Source organism: Phyllobates terribilis, unplaced genomic scaffold, assembly GCF_046119375.1.
Source record: "Phyllobates terribilis strain yellow unplaced genomic scaffold, ASM4611937v1 Scaffold_3__8_contigs__length_932513732, whole genome shotgun sequence".
Lineage (NCBI taxonomy): Eukaryota > Metazoa > Chordata > Amphibia > Anura > Dendrobatidae > Phyllobates > Phyllobates terribilis.
This window is the reverse complement of record NW_027362763.1, coordinates 126,153,333-126,170,743: the sequence shown is the minus strand read 5'-3', so window position 1 is coordinate 126,170,743 and position 17,411 is coordinate 126,153,333. Positions and strand designations below refer to the sequence as shown.

General features: G+C 41.5%; 1 protein-coding gene across 3 annotated transcripts in view; it reads left to right on the top strand.

The window, feature by feature from the left end:
- The window catches only part of VSNL1 (visinin like 1), a 189,274-nt gene that overhangs the window by 160,215 nt on the left and 11,648 nt on the right, over positions 1–17,411 (top strand). For all 3 annotated transcript variants that reach the window (XM_073674127.1, XM_073674128.1, XM_073674126.1), the window contains one exon: positions 15,674–15,889. In XM_073674127.1, coding sequence (XP_073530228.1) covers positions 15,674–15,889 — 216 coding nt within the window. The remainder of the gene's footprint in view (positions 1–15,673; positions 15,890–17,411) is intronic.

Genomic DNA, 17,411 nt, shown 5'->3' with positions numbered 1-17,411 from the left:
TGATTTGTTTAATGCACATTATTTCAAGGAACATCAGCTCGGGGCAGCTATTATATAAAAGTGTATTTATAAGAGAAATAGAAATAATCTCTCTACATTTCTCAATTTAAAAAAAAAAACAAAACAAAATGAATATATTTTTAAGAGAAGCTATCATTAAGTCAAAAGTGGTCAGTTTTTGTTCTAATTGTATGCCCGCAGCTCTTCTAAGTATTCTGTTGGTTTTCTTTTTTACATCTGCCATACGGTACAGAGAGATGGGACTTTTTATTTGGTGCAAATTTTTTTTGATTGTGTGGCCAGTTTTGATTGGGTAACTGGTTCTGTTTTCAGGCTTTGATGGGGTTGTGAAGGATTAACATATTATTGACCAATTGTATCCATGGGATATCAGATTAGTGGTGGTCCGACACCTGTTCACTTTAATAGGAGATAAGGTGCAGTACCTGGCAATGGCCACTATACATTGTATGGAGCCACGCGGTTCTGCCTCTGTACATGGTTTACCTTTAACCACTTGTGGAGATCCCACATCGGGAATCCACCCCCCCTATCTGGTATTGATGACCTTTCTTACAGAGAGGTCATCAATATGTTAATCTCGGACAACCCCTTTAAATATATTGAGCCTGTTTTTCCTATTGGTCCACCACTAATATGGATACCTAAGAGTAGATATGGGGTGTGGAGGTATTAGATATACCAGGACTCGGCTCCTTAAGGTTGGGAGCCCTATTAAATGTTGGGGTTTTGCATTAAGGTACTAAAGAGAACTCCATTCAGAATGGGTCCTGTGCCCCAAAGTCAAGTCTCGGTAAACAGCCACCAGCCTCAGCCGGCCAGGCATGGACCAGGCAGTGGCTACTACAGGAGAAATGAAGTATTACAAAGCGGACGTTCAGCAGATTTTAGTACAAGGACACTTCAAATCCACCAGAATGGGAGCTTCTACTACAGATCTGCCCTCCATACTGGCTTATAAATTAAGGGGGTCTGAGCAGTGGTCCCTTTTACTTGATGTTCGTATGCCATAATAGGAAAAGGGGGCAGAGGTTGTTTTTTCATGATGTGGCCTCATTAATCTTTTGTTGTGTGAGGGACCTTTTGAGAAGACCTGTCACTTGCCATAAATGTTATTTTTTTACCTGGGGTAAAGGCAGCTGTTCTCCTGAATTTGGTGTTGTCTTTTTGTTCCTACACCTTTCTAAACCTGAGATATGGCCCTTTCTTCTCTGTATATAAATCTAGTCCCTATGTGAAGGGGTCGTCTGATTTGGACAATGTCATTTTGTTGGAATGTTTTCGCAATTCTTAGATCCCCAATGATCAGTCATAATCTTTTGAGATGTGTTCAACTTTTCTGCAGTGCCCTCATGAGGTAAATGAAGAATTACATTGTGTCTATTGAAATCCTTGGTTTGTTTGTGCAATATATGAACATTCTGGGTTCTCCACCCTCTTTGTACCCATATAACCGTTTAAACCAAAAGTTATAATTCTTTATTTTGTAGATATGTTTCTTTGCATTGTATCAATATTCCTCTTGACACGGATTTCCATAAAGTGATATTTGGTTGGGAATATACTGGAAATACAAGGAGTCTGTTTACCTGATCCCAGAGGTTGCTCTGGCTTTCACCCTTTAACCTCTTGCAGGCATCTGGACCCTACCTTAGTTGGGGCTACAGAGTCAGCTGCTGGCCAGTGGTACAGGCCGGCAGAAAGAATTGTCCAGTAGCTGGATCAGAACTAGTAGGTCAGTGCAGGGACAAAACGTAAGGCAAGAGCGTAGTCAAAAAAATGAACGGAGGTCAAAATCAGGAAAATCCACTGGGAATAAATGCAAAACACACAGAAGTTCACTGAAGCTAGTCAAATTATAACTGGCAGTGAATAGCAAGACTTCAGGAGCTTATATTGCTTGCATCAAGTCCTCTTCAGGCTTGTATAATAGAGGAATAAAGGGACTTGTCCAAGGTCCTGATAATCTGGGGATCCACTGACTCCACTTACAGGAGCGTAAATAAGTCCTTAATTTTAAGGCATGCGTAACGCTTCTCCTTAAAGGGTCAATTTTGCCATCAAAACTATAGACCCCATTTGGTTCAATTGGTCAACATTTGGATGTTGTACAACAGATTTATCACAACCGGATGGCTTTCATTATAAAGAAAACTCGTGATACTGGTGTGAACAGAGCCTAAAGTGGCGGACAAAGATGGTGGAGTTTTCTGTTCTGTGTATGTAAATAAATCGTACTCATAACATATGAGAATGTCGAATTCTTTGTCAGTTTTCATTGCTTATCATTTCGAAAACCTCTTCATGCTGTCAGTGAATTGAAACATTTCATGGCCTTTCGTGCTGATTAATGGCCTCAAAACTCATTACACTGGAGACCTCTGAAACACATAAACCATGCACCTCTTTAGGCAGGACAAAGCTTCAGTCCCTCAATGTGAATGAAATCCTCGCCGTTTATTACTTGCAAGCAGAGATCTTGAAAATGGCATGGAATTGAAAGGCAAACCTAAAGCAGTTATGGTTCATATCGGCATGAAGAATTCTCTTTTGTCATCAGAGTAGAAAAAAGAAATGTTAAGTTGTTTGACGTGTTGGACAGCAGCAACGCCTGACCAATCCCATTGAATTTAAAGAACAAAGGGAATCCGGCACTGTTGAGTATGCAAAAAGAAGATAGTGCTTTGTTAGAAATGCAATCCAAAATAAAGTAACGTTTCGGTCTAGAACGGAGACCTTCATCAGACAAATAGCTGATATCAGGGAAGTGAAAAAAGCGGCGCTGTGTCAGAAACGGGTAGCGACGCAATTGATCTCCGCAGATCAATTTTGTTTCTGCCCGTTTCTGACACAGTGCTACTTTTTTAACTTCCCTGATATCAGCAATCCGTCTGATGAAGGTCTGAGTTTTAGACCGAAATGTTACTTTAGTTTAGATTGCATTTCTAATAAAGCACTACCTTCTTTTTGCATACTCGACAGTGCCGGATACCCATTGTTCTTGAAGCATATGGAGTGACATCCTACCCGAGCACTCGCCCACTCAGAGTGACACATGTATCTTGGTCCCATTGAATTTAATGGGGTCCATCAGGATTCCGTCGTGACATCTGTCATTTTACCACACGGTAGAGCGAACAATGGATAGGTTACACTTGATACCTTTCTATATAAAGTCCTATAATCATGACTTCTTAATGCCAGATTAAAGGAATTGTACATTAATATTACTTGGAGAATTGATTTCTGCCATTTTAACTTCTCTTTAATGTTTCTGCATCTCCATTGCTGAAGAATAACCGTATACTGCATAGAAAGGTCACCGAGACCTTGGTGCCGGTTCCTGTTTTTTTATTATATACTCCAGGCCAAATCCTGGCAGCGCTCTGCAGTGCTCTGTGCCAGGATATCAGCAGAAAAACCTGTCTTTTGGGGCTGACGTGGGCATTGAAGGAGCCCGCGCCTGTGTGGTAACCTTGCAGTATAATGAACGGCTGTTCAGCTCCCCTATCCCCCCTCCCTGTGTTTCCACACTACACTCTGTTAGAAAAATGTATTTGGATGAAGAACATCCCCTACCCCTCCTAGCAAAACAGGATCCCATGAATTGTATACTGTTACCTCTGGTTGCACAATCAGGTCATTTAAGGTGTGAAGTGCTTTGTTTCATTGTATTTTCCATTATTTGTTATACAGATGAAGCAGAGCTGAGTTTGTCAATGCAACAAGGTGGGGCATCTCACATGTTTAATTTGGCACACTTTTGACTCTTCCTATTTTGTCTGCTGTGATTGCACAACCTACAGCTTTATCCTAACTCTTTGAGAACTTAGGTGGCAAATTCAACTCTGCTTATTATACACTGCTCAAAAAAATAAAGTGAACACTCAAATAACACATCCTAGATCTGACTGAATGAAATATTCTCATTGAATACTTTGTTCTGTACAAAGTTGAATGTGCTGACAACAAAATCACACAAAAATCATCAATGGAAATCAAATTTATTAACCAATGGAGGCCTGGATTTGGAGTCACCCCCAAAATTAAAGTGGAAAAACACACTACAGACTGATCCAACTTTGATGTAATGTCCTTAAAACAAGTCACAATGAGTCTCAGTATTGTGTGTGGCCTCCACGTGCCTGTATGACCTCCCTACAACGCCTGGGCATGCTCCTGATGAGGTTGCGGATGGTCTCCTGTGGGATCTCCTCCCAGACCTGGACTAAAGCATCCGCCAACTCCTGGACAGTCTGTGGTGCAACGTGACGTTGGTGGATGGAGCGAGACATGATGTCCCAGATGTGCTCAATCGGATTCAGGTCTGGGGAATGGGCGGGCCAGTCCATAGCTTCAATGCCTTCATCTTGCAGGAACTGCTGACACACTCCAGCCACATGAGGTCTGGCATTGTCCTGCATTAGGAGGAACCCAGGGATAACCCCACCAGCATATGGTCTCACAAGGGGTCTGAGGATCTCATCTCGGTACCTAATGGCAGTCAGGCTACCTCTGGCGAGCACATGGAGGGCTGTGCAGCCCTCCAAAGAAATGCCACCTCACACCATTACTGACCCACTGCCAAACCGGTCATGCTGAAGGATGTTGCAGCAGCAGATCGCTCTCCACGGCGTCTCCAGACTCTGTCATGTCTGTCACATGTGCTCAGTGTGAACCTGCTTTCATCTGTGAAGAGCACAGGGTGCCAGTGGTGACTTTGCCAATCCTGGTGTTCTGTGGCCAGTGCCAAGCGTCCTGCACGGTGTTGGGCTGTGAGCACAGCCCCCATCTGTGGATGTCAGGCCCCCATACCACCCTCATGGAGTCGGTTTCTAACTATTTGTGCAGACACATGCACATTTGTGGCCTGCTGGAGGTCATTTTGCAGGGCTCTGGCAGTGCTCCTCCTGTTCCTCCTTGCACAAAGGCAGAGGTAGCGGTCCTGCTGCTAGGTTGTTGCCTTCCTACGGCCCCCTCCAAGTCTCCTGGTGTTCTGGCTTCCAGCCTCTGGACACTGCGCTGACAGACACAGCAAACCTTCTTGCCACAGCTCGCATTGATGTGCTATCCTGGATGAGCTGCACTACCTGATCAACTTCTGTGGGTTGTAGAGTCCGTCTCATGCTACCACGAGTGTGAAAGCACAACCAACATTCAAAAGTGACCAAAACATCAGCCAGAAAGCATTGGTACTGAGATGTGGTCTGTGGTCCCCACCTGCAGAGCCACTCCTTTTATTGAGGGTGTCTTGATAATTGGCAATAATTTCCATCTATTGTCTATTCCATTTGCACAACAGCATGTGAAATTGATTGTCAATCAGTGTTGCTTCCTAAGTGGACAGTTTGATTTCACAGAAGTTTGATTTACTTGGAGTTATATTCTGTTGTTTAAGTGTTCCCTTTATTTTTTTTGAGCAGTGTATATATTAAAAAGTTTTAAGGGATTGTACGGGATTGGAATACAAGTCTGCAATTACTCTCTGTGACTGCAGATTCGTCATGTTACCAGTATGCGTTGAATTCTTCCGTCCACATTCCGACTAGACTTGTCTAACCTCGCTCAGTTCACTTGCATTGAGCGAGGCTGCACACGTCTAGTCTGCATGTAACCGCGTGTGTGCAAATCACATATTTGCATTCTTGTGCCCAGCGCCGGTACTATAGAATCCTGACTGTGCTCTCTGTGAGGATACATAAGTCTGCAGTCACGTAGAGTGACTTCAAACTTGTACCCTAAGGCCAGACAACCCCTTTAATCTGTCATTTTCTGACAACCCTGATCTCATTTGACAAGTAGTCTGATAAATGTACAATTTGAAAATCACTTTATTTATAAATTATCGTATCCCCCTAAAAAAACACTCCAAACTTCTGGCCAATGCAACATAGGTCTGTCAGTGGTCTCGTGGCAGCGCTAAAATGGTTAATACAGACAGACTTGGTGTAAGCCTCTCTGTTTACCAGATCTCAGGGGTTGCTCTGGCTTTCACCCTTTAACCCTGTACAGGGATCTGGACAGAAGTAGAGACAGGAAGGGCAGAATTCGCAGCCACTAGGTTTCTCCCTTCTGTGTACCTTGCGGCACACTGCCTGTTGTCAAGTGAAATCCATCTCCAGCAGCAGAGACGGGATAGCATGTATACAGGATAACAGTGTGTCAAGCTGTCTGTTCAGTGCTGGTGATCTGTTGAACAATGGTAAGAGAAGGGCATGCTGGGAGGTTAGGGAAAGGAAGTTCCAGCTCCTATAGTGCTGGTAGAAGAATGCTGATAAAGAGAAACAACTCACATAAAAAGCGTGGGTGTCAAATCACAGTGCATGAGACCCAGGACAGTTTCTGGACATATTAGACCGGTACGTGCACTAAAAGCAGTTTTACTTCTGTAACCTGTGGGCATTTATCTCAGTTTTGATGTTTTTGCAGGACAGGGCATAACACAGTGGATCAGTTTTGTTCAGATTGTTCCTTTTAAACCTCTATAAATGCATTTGTTTAAAATTGCACCTAACCTCAGATATGTTGTACTGAAGGATGAATAATGTGCGCAGTGTGAAAATAAAAGTTTATCACGAAAACTCTTCATGGTGAAGCAGAACGTGATATCACCGCGCCGAGCTTGGAGTGAATGTTTTGTTCTCCCACATATTAGGCTCAGCCGTTACTCTGTTTATTTGCAAATTAAATACCAAGGTACTGGCACGCTGCCACCCATACACCCTGTGCAGTGCGGGCGCGGTCATGTCACCCGAGCGAGAAGTGCCAGCATTTTCTGTACTGGGGAGTGCTAGAACTACTCATACGCAGGATCATCTCGAAGCATAGATTGGGGAAAAATTCTGTAAAGTGACATTTACCGTATTACAATCTAATTAAATTCACCAAAATAATGGGAAACTAAAAAAAAATGACACCAGTGGTGTGCAAAAATCAGCCTTGACTGTGCCAAAGGGGCACACAACTGCTATGTGGGCTAGCAGTATAAAGATTATTAAAATGCTTCTCATGCTATAACGGCTACCTACAGTCACCACTAGGGGGAGCTCATTCTATTGCATTGAAGACTAGCTGTATACATCTTTGTCTTTAGCTCCCCCTAGTGGTGGCTTCAGTCTTACAGCCAGAATAATGCAGTAATTATAAAATATACAGCCTTCAGTTATACACTTGCAGCTCAAGCGTTGATATATGTGTATTTTTCAAGCATTGTAAGTACAATGAATATATAATTGCTGCAATTAAAAGATTATTGTCGCTCAGTTGCCCTTATGCCCCGTGACTAGGTACATTACGGTGATTACTGCCAGGATAAACAGAGGCGTTTCCAGCCCTCGTTCACATTGTATCCGTCTGTAGGAGGGCAACGACGTTGCATTCTCCTATGTGAGATGGGCGGTGAGCGGTGTTCATTAAATAATACCAGCTGCCATAATAATAATAATAATTTTCGTTACAATGTATCACACAACATTTACTGATCCCTTCTGACACCATGGAAGATAATGAAAAAATAGTTTTCTGCGGTAACGGCAAACAGAGCCGGGTGTTTTCCCTGGAATCATTAATTGCCAATTAAGCTTTATATAGCGGCTCATACACACATCCTATTACCTGTATAGGGTCACTTACACCTAGTGAGAGGGATGAGAACATTTGATTCCCTAGGGGCCATGTGGAGAAAAAAAAAAGTTATCTTAATGAGCTCGTTTTTATAAAAAAAGAAAATAAATTCTTCATTTATCTATTGCAAACTTTTTACTGTAATTTATTTTTTGACTTGTTTATAGTTGTATCTGTTTCATGTAAGTTGCATACAATATGGCTTCTATAGGGGTTATTAGCGAGCAAATCTCTTGCACAGCAAATCTGTCTAGGTAAAGGGTAACCCCCATAAATTCATCCAAAGTGATCAAAGGGATTGCCCTGCAGTTTTAGTGATGCATCTCCTTTCACATCTGACTGCATGTAGCAAATCGATAGGTAGCAAATCTGCAGGTAGCAAATCTGCAGGTAGCAAATCTGCAGGTAGCAAATCGGCAGGTAGCAAATCGGCAGGTAGCAAATCGGCAGGTAGCAAATCGGCAGATAGCAAATCGGCAGGTAACAAATCGGCAGGTAACAAATCGGCATTTAGCAAATCGGCATTTAGCAAATCGGCATTTAGCAAATCGGCATTTAGCAAATCGGCATTTAGCAAATCGGCATTTAGCAAATCGGCAGGTAGCAAATCGGCAGGTAGCAAATCAACTGCTAACAAATCGGCAGGCAACAAATCCGCAGGTAGCAAATCGGCAGGCAGCAAATAGACAGGTATCAATTAGACTGGTAACAAATCAACAGGAACAACTCGCATATAATTCCTAGCAGGGGCATAACTACAATAAATGCTGAGGTTGCAATTATACCCCGGCCCTGGATCCTAGTGGACCCCAAAAGTCCTTTTTACCTATGTAAAAAGACCAATGCTATTGAAGACTTGCAATAATTGGGGGTCCCGTTGGAGCTTTTGGATTGGGACACATGAGCTTTAAGTTACATCACTAATTCCTAGGCACTACATACTCACAAAACAAATGTAGCAAAAGAAAAGACCAAGAGCTATATGAATAATTACAGTGCACGCTATTGGGTATCAGGGAAAAATAAAATCGAAATTAAACCTTTAATGCGTAATACAAGAAAAAAAAAGTTACAATTTTTTTTAAAAAGCATCATCGTGCTATAAGCAGAAATCAAACTTGCCATAATTACTCCCTACTTCCTAAAGACAAAGGTCCCTGGCCAACGAAAAAATAATATATAGGTATCACACAGCATAAAGTGCCGTCTTGTAGTGTAACAAGGTATACTGTATGTACAGTGTGTATAAAAGCGGATCTGCCAAAAACAGGAATCCTACAATATATAACATCAAGCAATAAAGTTTATTAGGGCAAAAAATAAATATCAGACCGTAGGGGGTTTGTATGTCACCATGTGTATTTCCCCTGAGGAAGCCATATGTGACGGGGCGATACACATGGGACAAACAAATCCTCTACTTCTTCTAGGGTCTGGCATTTATTTTTTGCACTAATACACTTTATTTCTTGATGTTGGATTTTGTAGGATTTCTGGTTTTGGTTGATTCTCTTTCATCCATGCATTTACCTTGTTGCACTGCATAACAGCACTTTATGCTATATGGTACCTATATATTATTTTTTCTTTTGTGTATAGGAGGTAATTTTGGCCACTTATCAGGGTGAGCCTGTTTGATTTCTTTGTATAGGACATTGATGCTTTTTTTAATAGTTTGTAATCATTTTTGTTGTTTTCTTATATTTTGTTGTGAATCTTTGATTAAATTATTTTGTAATTATACCTTTTTCCCATCTGCACTTCTGGCTGCACACTGGGGAAAATAAAGAGGATGCAGTGCTAAAGGAGTGCTGCAGTCTCGCAAATCTCAGGATCGGTGGTGCTCTCTGCAGTCAGATCCCTATTGATTTGCAATAATACATGAAAATGTCTTACAAGGTGGAATCTTCCTCAACCTTCTGAAACCTGTAGATCTCCTTTCGATGCCTGCAGAGTCTCAAAAAAATGATTTGAAACCTTCTAAATGTGCTGGAGCAGTTTAATAGCATTTCCTGATGGCTCCTGCATTCCCATGGTGCCGTAGATCTACCTGCAGACCATCTGTTCCGAGAAGATGGGACCCTTTCCATGTGATGAATCATCCCATCATATGCACACCATTTGGGACAGGTGTGTTTAATGCTTGGTCACGCACCACATTAACAATCCCGTAAGAGAAGGGTTTACTGCAAGTTCTTCTCCACTTGAGAATGGTTCAGAGCCTGGTGGAAACCTGAGCTGGGCCCCCTTTCTGGAGAGAGACCCCAGAGCACCCGAATAAGCAGTCTCTATTGATACATATAGTATGTTCTTGATTAAAGGATTTTTTTTTATGAAGACAGTGCTCATCCACTTGCCTTAGGGCATACGGACATTATAAAAGAGAATATGGGACCTACTTTATGAGCTTTCTCTGCATTATATGCATCTGAATTCCTGGTATGTTATACTAAATTTACCCACTAGTGGCCGCTGCAGGAGAACAGTCCTGGGATTTCACTGGGCCGGCGATCAGCTGATGCTGATACATCTATCTATCAGCTGATGATCTATTCAGATGTAATATAAGAGACAGATTTTCAGTAGCTTCTTACTGAAGCAAATTTACACTAGATTCCTCCTATCCCAGATCTCCGAATTTTCCCAGTCAGTTAAGAGAAGTGGAATAGACTAAAGAAAGCGCTCGATGATCCCGCTGTGTTGGGTTTGGCTTTTTTTTCTTTTCTATTAGTAAACGAATAAAAAAAATCATTGCGGATTTGATTATTTTTTTGCCTTTTATCAGTTGTACAGTTCAGTCTCGGTGGAGTTGCACAGGGAGAGCGGGATTGATTTGATGGCAGGGCTGTGATTGTTTTCCGTTTCTGCTGAATACTGTATAGTAAATGAGTCTAGTAAATCCCGTCGCTGTGCTTCATGAGTTCTCCAACTCCAATAACCAAACCTGTCGTTCTTTTTCACCTTTTTTTTCCATTATTCTGTAGTCTGCCTCAATATCTCTGGCGGCTGTCTGTGAACTGAATGTAAATCCTCTCTTAGTGACCAGATTTGTGTGTGAATCGGGGACCCAAAAAGTAATTTGATGAAGAACCTTAATTCATTTTAGGGGGAAATGTTGTATTACACATTGCCTATTAGATTTACTGAATGACCTTCAAAAGAAAAAGCCACTCCCTATATTTTCCATATGTCCTAGTAGAGCACATGGACAAAGATGGTCATCCTCTATGATTACTTGCCATCTGCTACTCTATCCGCTCATCAGTATAACACTACTTATTTACCCCCCTGTCGTATCTCTATCCCCAGCCAATCCTGCGATTTCCTTTACTATTACCCCGTATCATCCATATCCTTATCCACTCTTTTGTCCTCTTTGATCTTACCTCTACTCTACTCTATCTTCCGCCTACTTTTCTTTTTCCTTTACCTCTACTCATTTCTTCACTGCCCTTTATTACTTCAATTATCCTTTTTGTCTTCAATTCCACCATTTTTTCCAGTTCTTGTCTCTTCTTGCCCAATCTCCACATTATCGCCCTCCCCGCATTCATCTCCAATGTTATCTCTTTCTTTGTCCATCCACTCCATTATCTCACACACTACCATTATCCACCTTTTCATCCTCTCCATGCTTGCCTCCATTCTTTTTCCTTACCCTTTTTATGTCTCTCCACCCATCAGTTTTGCCCATCTTTTGACTTCTCATCTATTATATATAATTACTATTCATCCTCCCTGTCTTCTCCATTATCTCTATCCACTCGGTGCCATTACCTCCTCACAATTGTTTATATGTAGCCTTTTTTGTTCTCGATCTCATATTCTACCTCTTCACCTCTTCATCCTCTTTTCTAACGCTTCCACCATGTCTGTTTTTCCTTTCTTTTCTATATTGCCATTATGAATCCTTCCATCTTGGGCATTACCACTATACTATTTACCACTCCTTCATTTGTAATTTCTCTATCCATTCACTGCCCATCCACCTTTCCCTCTGTATATCCAGCCTGTTCAGGCCACCAAATTCTCTATCATTTGTCTACACAACCAGATACTCCACCATTGCCTCTAACCTCTCATCCATTACTTCTGTCCTCCCAACTATGTTATCCACTATTACCTGTGTCTACCCAATCAAATTCTCCATCATTACGGCTGTACACCCACTGTCTCTAACCTCGCCTCCATTACCTGGACACACCCAACTATATTTTCCACCATTGCTTATAACCTTTCCTTCATTACCTAGTAAATCCAACCATACTGCTTTCCAGTGTCCCTAACCTCTGGTCTCTCCCAAACCTTCAGTCCTCCCAACCATGTTCTCCACCATTACCTCTAACATCACCTCCATTACCTTTGGCCACCCTACCATATTCTTCACCATTGCCTCCAACCTAGGGGTGCACAAAATTTTTTGGTCCAAGGGCCACAATGCCATACTGAACCAATCCCAATGGACGCAAAACATATAAAGGGGTACTTACATGAATACATCACCAGAACCACCATCAGTACATTAATAATACATCATCAGAACCAAGTTTTGAGTAAGGAAAATTTGCAGAGATTCTGCTCAATTTCTGCCCCAAAAAATAAGTGCGCTACTAACTAGTTTTTGGAGCAGAAACTGAGCAGAATCTCGTCAAATCCTCATAATCTTAAAACTCTTAAGTTTGAGGGTTTTAAAGTTTTAACATAGCCATGAGGCATGTTTTGGATTGCTACATGTGTACAAGATCAGAACCACCGTAAGTACATGAATGCAGCGCTAGAACCACAGTCAGTACATGAATGCAGTGTCAGAACTACCGTCAGAGCATGAATGCAGCGCGAATGTTTGAATGCTGGAAAAAGGGAGTGGAGTCTCCTGGACAGCTCCGCTGGCTGCACAACATCCTTTGGTGGCCGCATTCAGCCCTCGGGCCATATGTTGTGCAGGTCTCCTCTACCCTCTCTTTCATTACCTTTGGCCACCCTACCAAATTTTCCTCTAATATCTCTTTCTACTCAATTAAATTATCTATCATTACTCTTAACCACCCAACCATATTTTCCACCGTTGCCTCTAACCTCTCCTCCATTGCCTTTGTCCACCCAACCATATTTTAATTTCCACCATTGGTTCAAACATCTCATCCACTACCTCTGTTCACCCAACTATATAATATACTATATCTTTGTCACCCAAATTCTCATTTTTTTTTTTATTCCTTGACATCTAATGATATACTCCACCATCCCCTTTGTACTCACAACCATATTCCAACCATTACCTCTGACCAGCATTGCCTTTAACCTCTCCATTACTACCTCTTTCTGCCCAAAACATCTCTATCGCTACTCCAGTCCACCCAATCATACTCTTTACTTACATTCTCCGATAATATTACTTCAAATCTTATATCCTCTGTAGAGCTATAATTGCAATGATTCAGAGTTCAAATTTCCTTTTCGACCATAGTGAGGTGTTTTATCACTGGGGATTTATTTTTACAGTATTGTGAACCATCTGTCACTGGTGTGTGATATCTATCCGTGATGTGCGTCTTTCACCGATCACACGCTAGAACTCGGGAGAAAAACTGCTTCCGGGCATATTTTCTTGGCTTCATTTTGTGAAGTTTATGTGAAAAAGCAACAGCTAGAAAACCAGAACTATTAAATCCATGCAGACTTTTCTACCGAAAGCCCTAAAGCCCTTTATCTAATGTTGTCACTATTACGAGCTCAAAATTTTTGTCTAAAAAAAAAAAAAAAGTCTAAAAATGAAATCTAGGATCTTCTGACTAAATGTAGATTGGACAATCTATATTAGATACAGTTGGGAAGATGGCAAGATGATAGCTACATTATGTGGATTTAGCTACTTCTCTCAAGGTCATACATATTTTATATATAAGAGCAAAAAAAAAAAATTGTGCAAAAACTGGGGCAAACAGATTAATAAATGTATAATAATGAAGACAAAAAAAAAAGAATGTACAATGATTGAAAAAGTCATGAAAAACATCACAGAAATAAATAATCTTCCCACAGAAAAGCAAACACTTTGCGCATGCGCCGGTCTTCAGTTCTACATCAATCATTTGTACGTTATTTTGGACAAAGTAATCCAATTTTGATCTGTTCATGCTTCTGTCTAGATGGACCGGTATAAGTTTGAGATTGGATAAAACAAAATGAACTACTTTTTCGGTAGAAGAACCAATACTCTGCGCATGCGCCGGTTTTTAGCTCTATGTCAATCATCATACATTGTTTTGGACAAAGTAATGAATTTGGGTTTGTTCTTTCTCCAGTCTAGATGACCCGTAATGAGCTTGCGGTTGAGTCTGTGCAGAGCAAAATTGATTACTTTTTTCACACTGTATGCCTACACTATGCGCATGCACCAGATTTTAGTTCTGTCGATCGTTGCACATTGTTTTGGACAAAGTAATTAATCTTGGTCTGTACATGCTTCAGTCTAGGTGACGCAGGAGGAGCTTGAGATTGAATGTGCACAATGTAAAATGGATTAATTTTCCCATAGAAGAGCCAATACTCTGCGCATGCGCTGGTTTTCAGCTAAACCGGAATCATCGTACATTGTTTTGGACAAAGTCATCAAGTTTGGTCTGTTATGTTCCAGTCTACATGGTCCCGAATGAACTTCAGGTTGGGTCTGCGCAGAGCAAAACTGATTACTTTTCCCACACAAGCGCCATCACTGTGCGCATGCGCCGGTTTTCAACTCTTCTACTTAAACACAGATTTTTGGACAGCTTGTGGGTAATGTTGCAGGGGTCATCCATGTCAGTCAAGGGACAAGTAGTGGGCTTAGCAAAATGACACACAGTAACACACTTGACATTGATGCATAACTTTCATTGATTTCAACTCCGGTCGGTCGTCCCAATGTGCAGGAAGCTGTAGAGCTGGAGCTTGAGATTAAAGCTAAATGTGGCTCCATGATTTATGAGTGGCCTCTATAGAATATGGCGCAGGGAAATATGGTGTAAGATGCAGGTTGTGTCGGCTGTCAAATGCATTTTGCATTAACGTGATGTTCCATAAGCAGAGTTATTAAACAATGGTAATGAATGAAACCCCAATTTTGCAAATGGAAATTTGATCCAGTCAGCATCCTGAATACTTTTCTAAAATGGAAAAACTGGACAAAGTAATTTATTGTAAATAAATCTCTTATTACTTTGTTGGAGAAGAATGATTTATAGAAAGATTAAAGGATACCTTAAGGGACATTTTCTTTTACATAAATACATTTATTAATGACTAAAAATAATTTTTGCAATTGAGTTTTATTAAGTTTGCACAGTTTGGCTTTTTTTACAGGCTCCTTGTTTCCCTACACATTGCAGTCTGCAGAATGAGTTAACTAATAATCCTTCAGTGAGCTCTTTCTTTTGAAATTCATTTTTTATTCTGTTCTTTCCAGAGCTCTTCTCTGCTTATTTATGACCACAGCAAAGTTCAGTTCGGCTTTGGCCTGTGGTCAAAAATCAGCAAAGAGGAGTTCAGAAAGAAAAAGACAGATAAGAGTTACAAACTTCCTATCAGAACCAGCTCACTGATAGTTTTTAGGTTAACTAATTTTTCCGTCAGGATCTACATGGAAATATATGCTACATAAAAGCATTTTTTAATGAAACCAATTGCAAAAATTATTTTTGGTCTAAAATATATGCATTTAAGAAAAAAATGCCCCCAAATGTGTGAACGCCTTTAAGCCCCTTTGATGATGCGTAGAGATTTTAATTAGTGGTAAACCATTTTTTTTACTTTATCTGTATTGAGACTGACACAGTGCTCCAAATCCTCTGCATAGTAATAAGTGAACTTACTGCATCCTTAGTTCAGTGTATACATATGATGTATGCAATAAGCTCCCCCTAGTGGTGGCCAGAATTTTATCCTGTAACTTTACGGGTGGATTGGTGTAGCAGAAGAACCATCATGTGACTGGCTCCTTGTATTATGTCTTATGCTTATGTTTTATAGATATTTTTTTCCTTTTTGACAGTTTTTCCCATACGGAGACGCATCAAAGTTTGCCCAGCACGCTTTCAGAACCTTTGATAAAAACGGAGATGGGACCATCGACTTCAGAGAGTTCATCTGTGCACTGTCCATCACTTCAAGGGGAAGCTTCGAGCAGAAACTAAATTGGGCTTTCAATATGTATGACCTGGATGGAGATGGTAAAATCACCAGAGTGGAGATGCTGGAGATCATAGAGGTTAGTGATGGTCTGCGGAGCTAGGACGCGCGTCCCACCCTACGCGGCTTATCATGGGCAGCGTAGATGAAAGCTTTGATGGAGGGCAATAATTAACGCGGCACAAAGCTGAATGGATGTAGTGTCAGAGGGCATTGTCCCCTGCTACATTGCAGAATGTGGTTATGAATGGTTAGAGCTTGTGTTATAATGCTATCCACTCTGACAAGGAGGAATCCAGCTTCTCTCCCCCACCGTGGCTCTAGTGTGACTGTAACCTGCACTACCTTTATAGCAGTGACTGTAATTTTGCATAGGACTGTCATTTAAAGGGCACCCATCAGCTCTCCTGACATATCTTTTTTAGTAAATAATTATTTACCCCATCATATCGCAATACTGGAGCACCCTTTCTTATAACTTATAGAATGTGCCATTCCTCTATTATGCCTTCTCAAAATTTATGAAGAAATTGACAACTGATACCAGTTTGAGGGCATATCTCGGTGACTGTCCAATCAGTGACCAGTTTGTGAGGGTGTCCCTACATATAGTAACTCGGTCCAATCAGTGACCTGTTTGTGGGTGTGTCCCTACATATAGTAACTCAGTCCAATCAGTGACCAGTTTGTGGGTGTGTCCCTACATATAGTAACTCAGTCCAATCAGTGACCAGTTTGTCGGTGTGTCCCTACACAATGACTGTCCCATCAGTGACCAGTTTGTGGGTGTGTCCCTACACAATGACTGTCCCATCAGTGACCAGTTTGGGGGTGTGTTCCTTCACAAAGTGTCCAATCAGTGATCAGTTTGTGGGTGTGTCCCTGCACAGAGTGACTGTCCAATCAGTGATCAGTTTGTCTGTGTGTCCCTACACAATGACTGTCCAATCAGTGACCAGTGTGTGGGTGTGTCCCTACAGAGTGACTGTCCAATCAGTAACCAGTTTGTGGGTGTGTCCCTACAGTGACTGTCCAATCAGTGACCAGTTTGTGGGTGTGTCCCTGCACAGAGTAACTGTCCAATCAGTGATCAGTTTGTGGACGTGTCCCTACACAGAGTAACTGTCCAATCAGTGATCAGTTTGTGGGTGTGTCTCTGCACAGAGTAACTGTCCAATCAGTGATCAGTTTGTGAACGTGTCCCTACACAGAGTAACTGTCCAATCAGTGATCAGTTTGTGAACGTGTCCCTACACAGAGTAACTGTCCAATCAGTGATCAGTTTGTGGACGTGTCCAATCAGTGATCCACAGTGTCCCTACACACTGACTGTCCAATCAGTGACCAGTTTGTGGGTGTGTCCCTACACAGTGACTGTCCAATCAGTGACCAGTTTGTGGACATGTCCCTACACAGAGTAACTGTCCAATCAGTTTGTCGGTGTGTCCCTACACACTGACTGTCCAATCAGTGACCAGTTTGTGGACGTGTCCCTACACACTGACTGTCCAATCAGTGATCAGATTGTGGACGTGTCCCTACACACTGACTGTCCAATCAGTGATCAGTTTGTGGACGTGTCCCTACACACTGACTGTCCA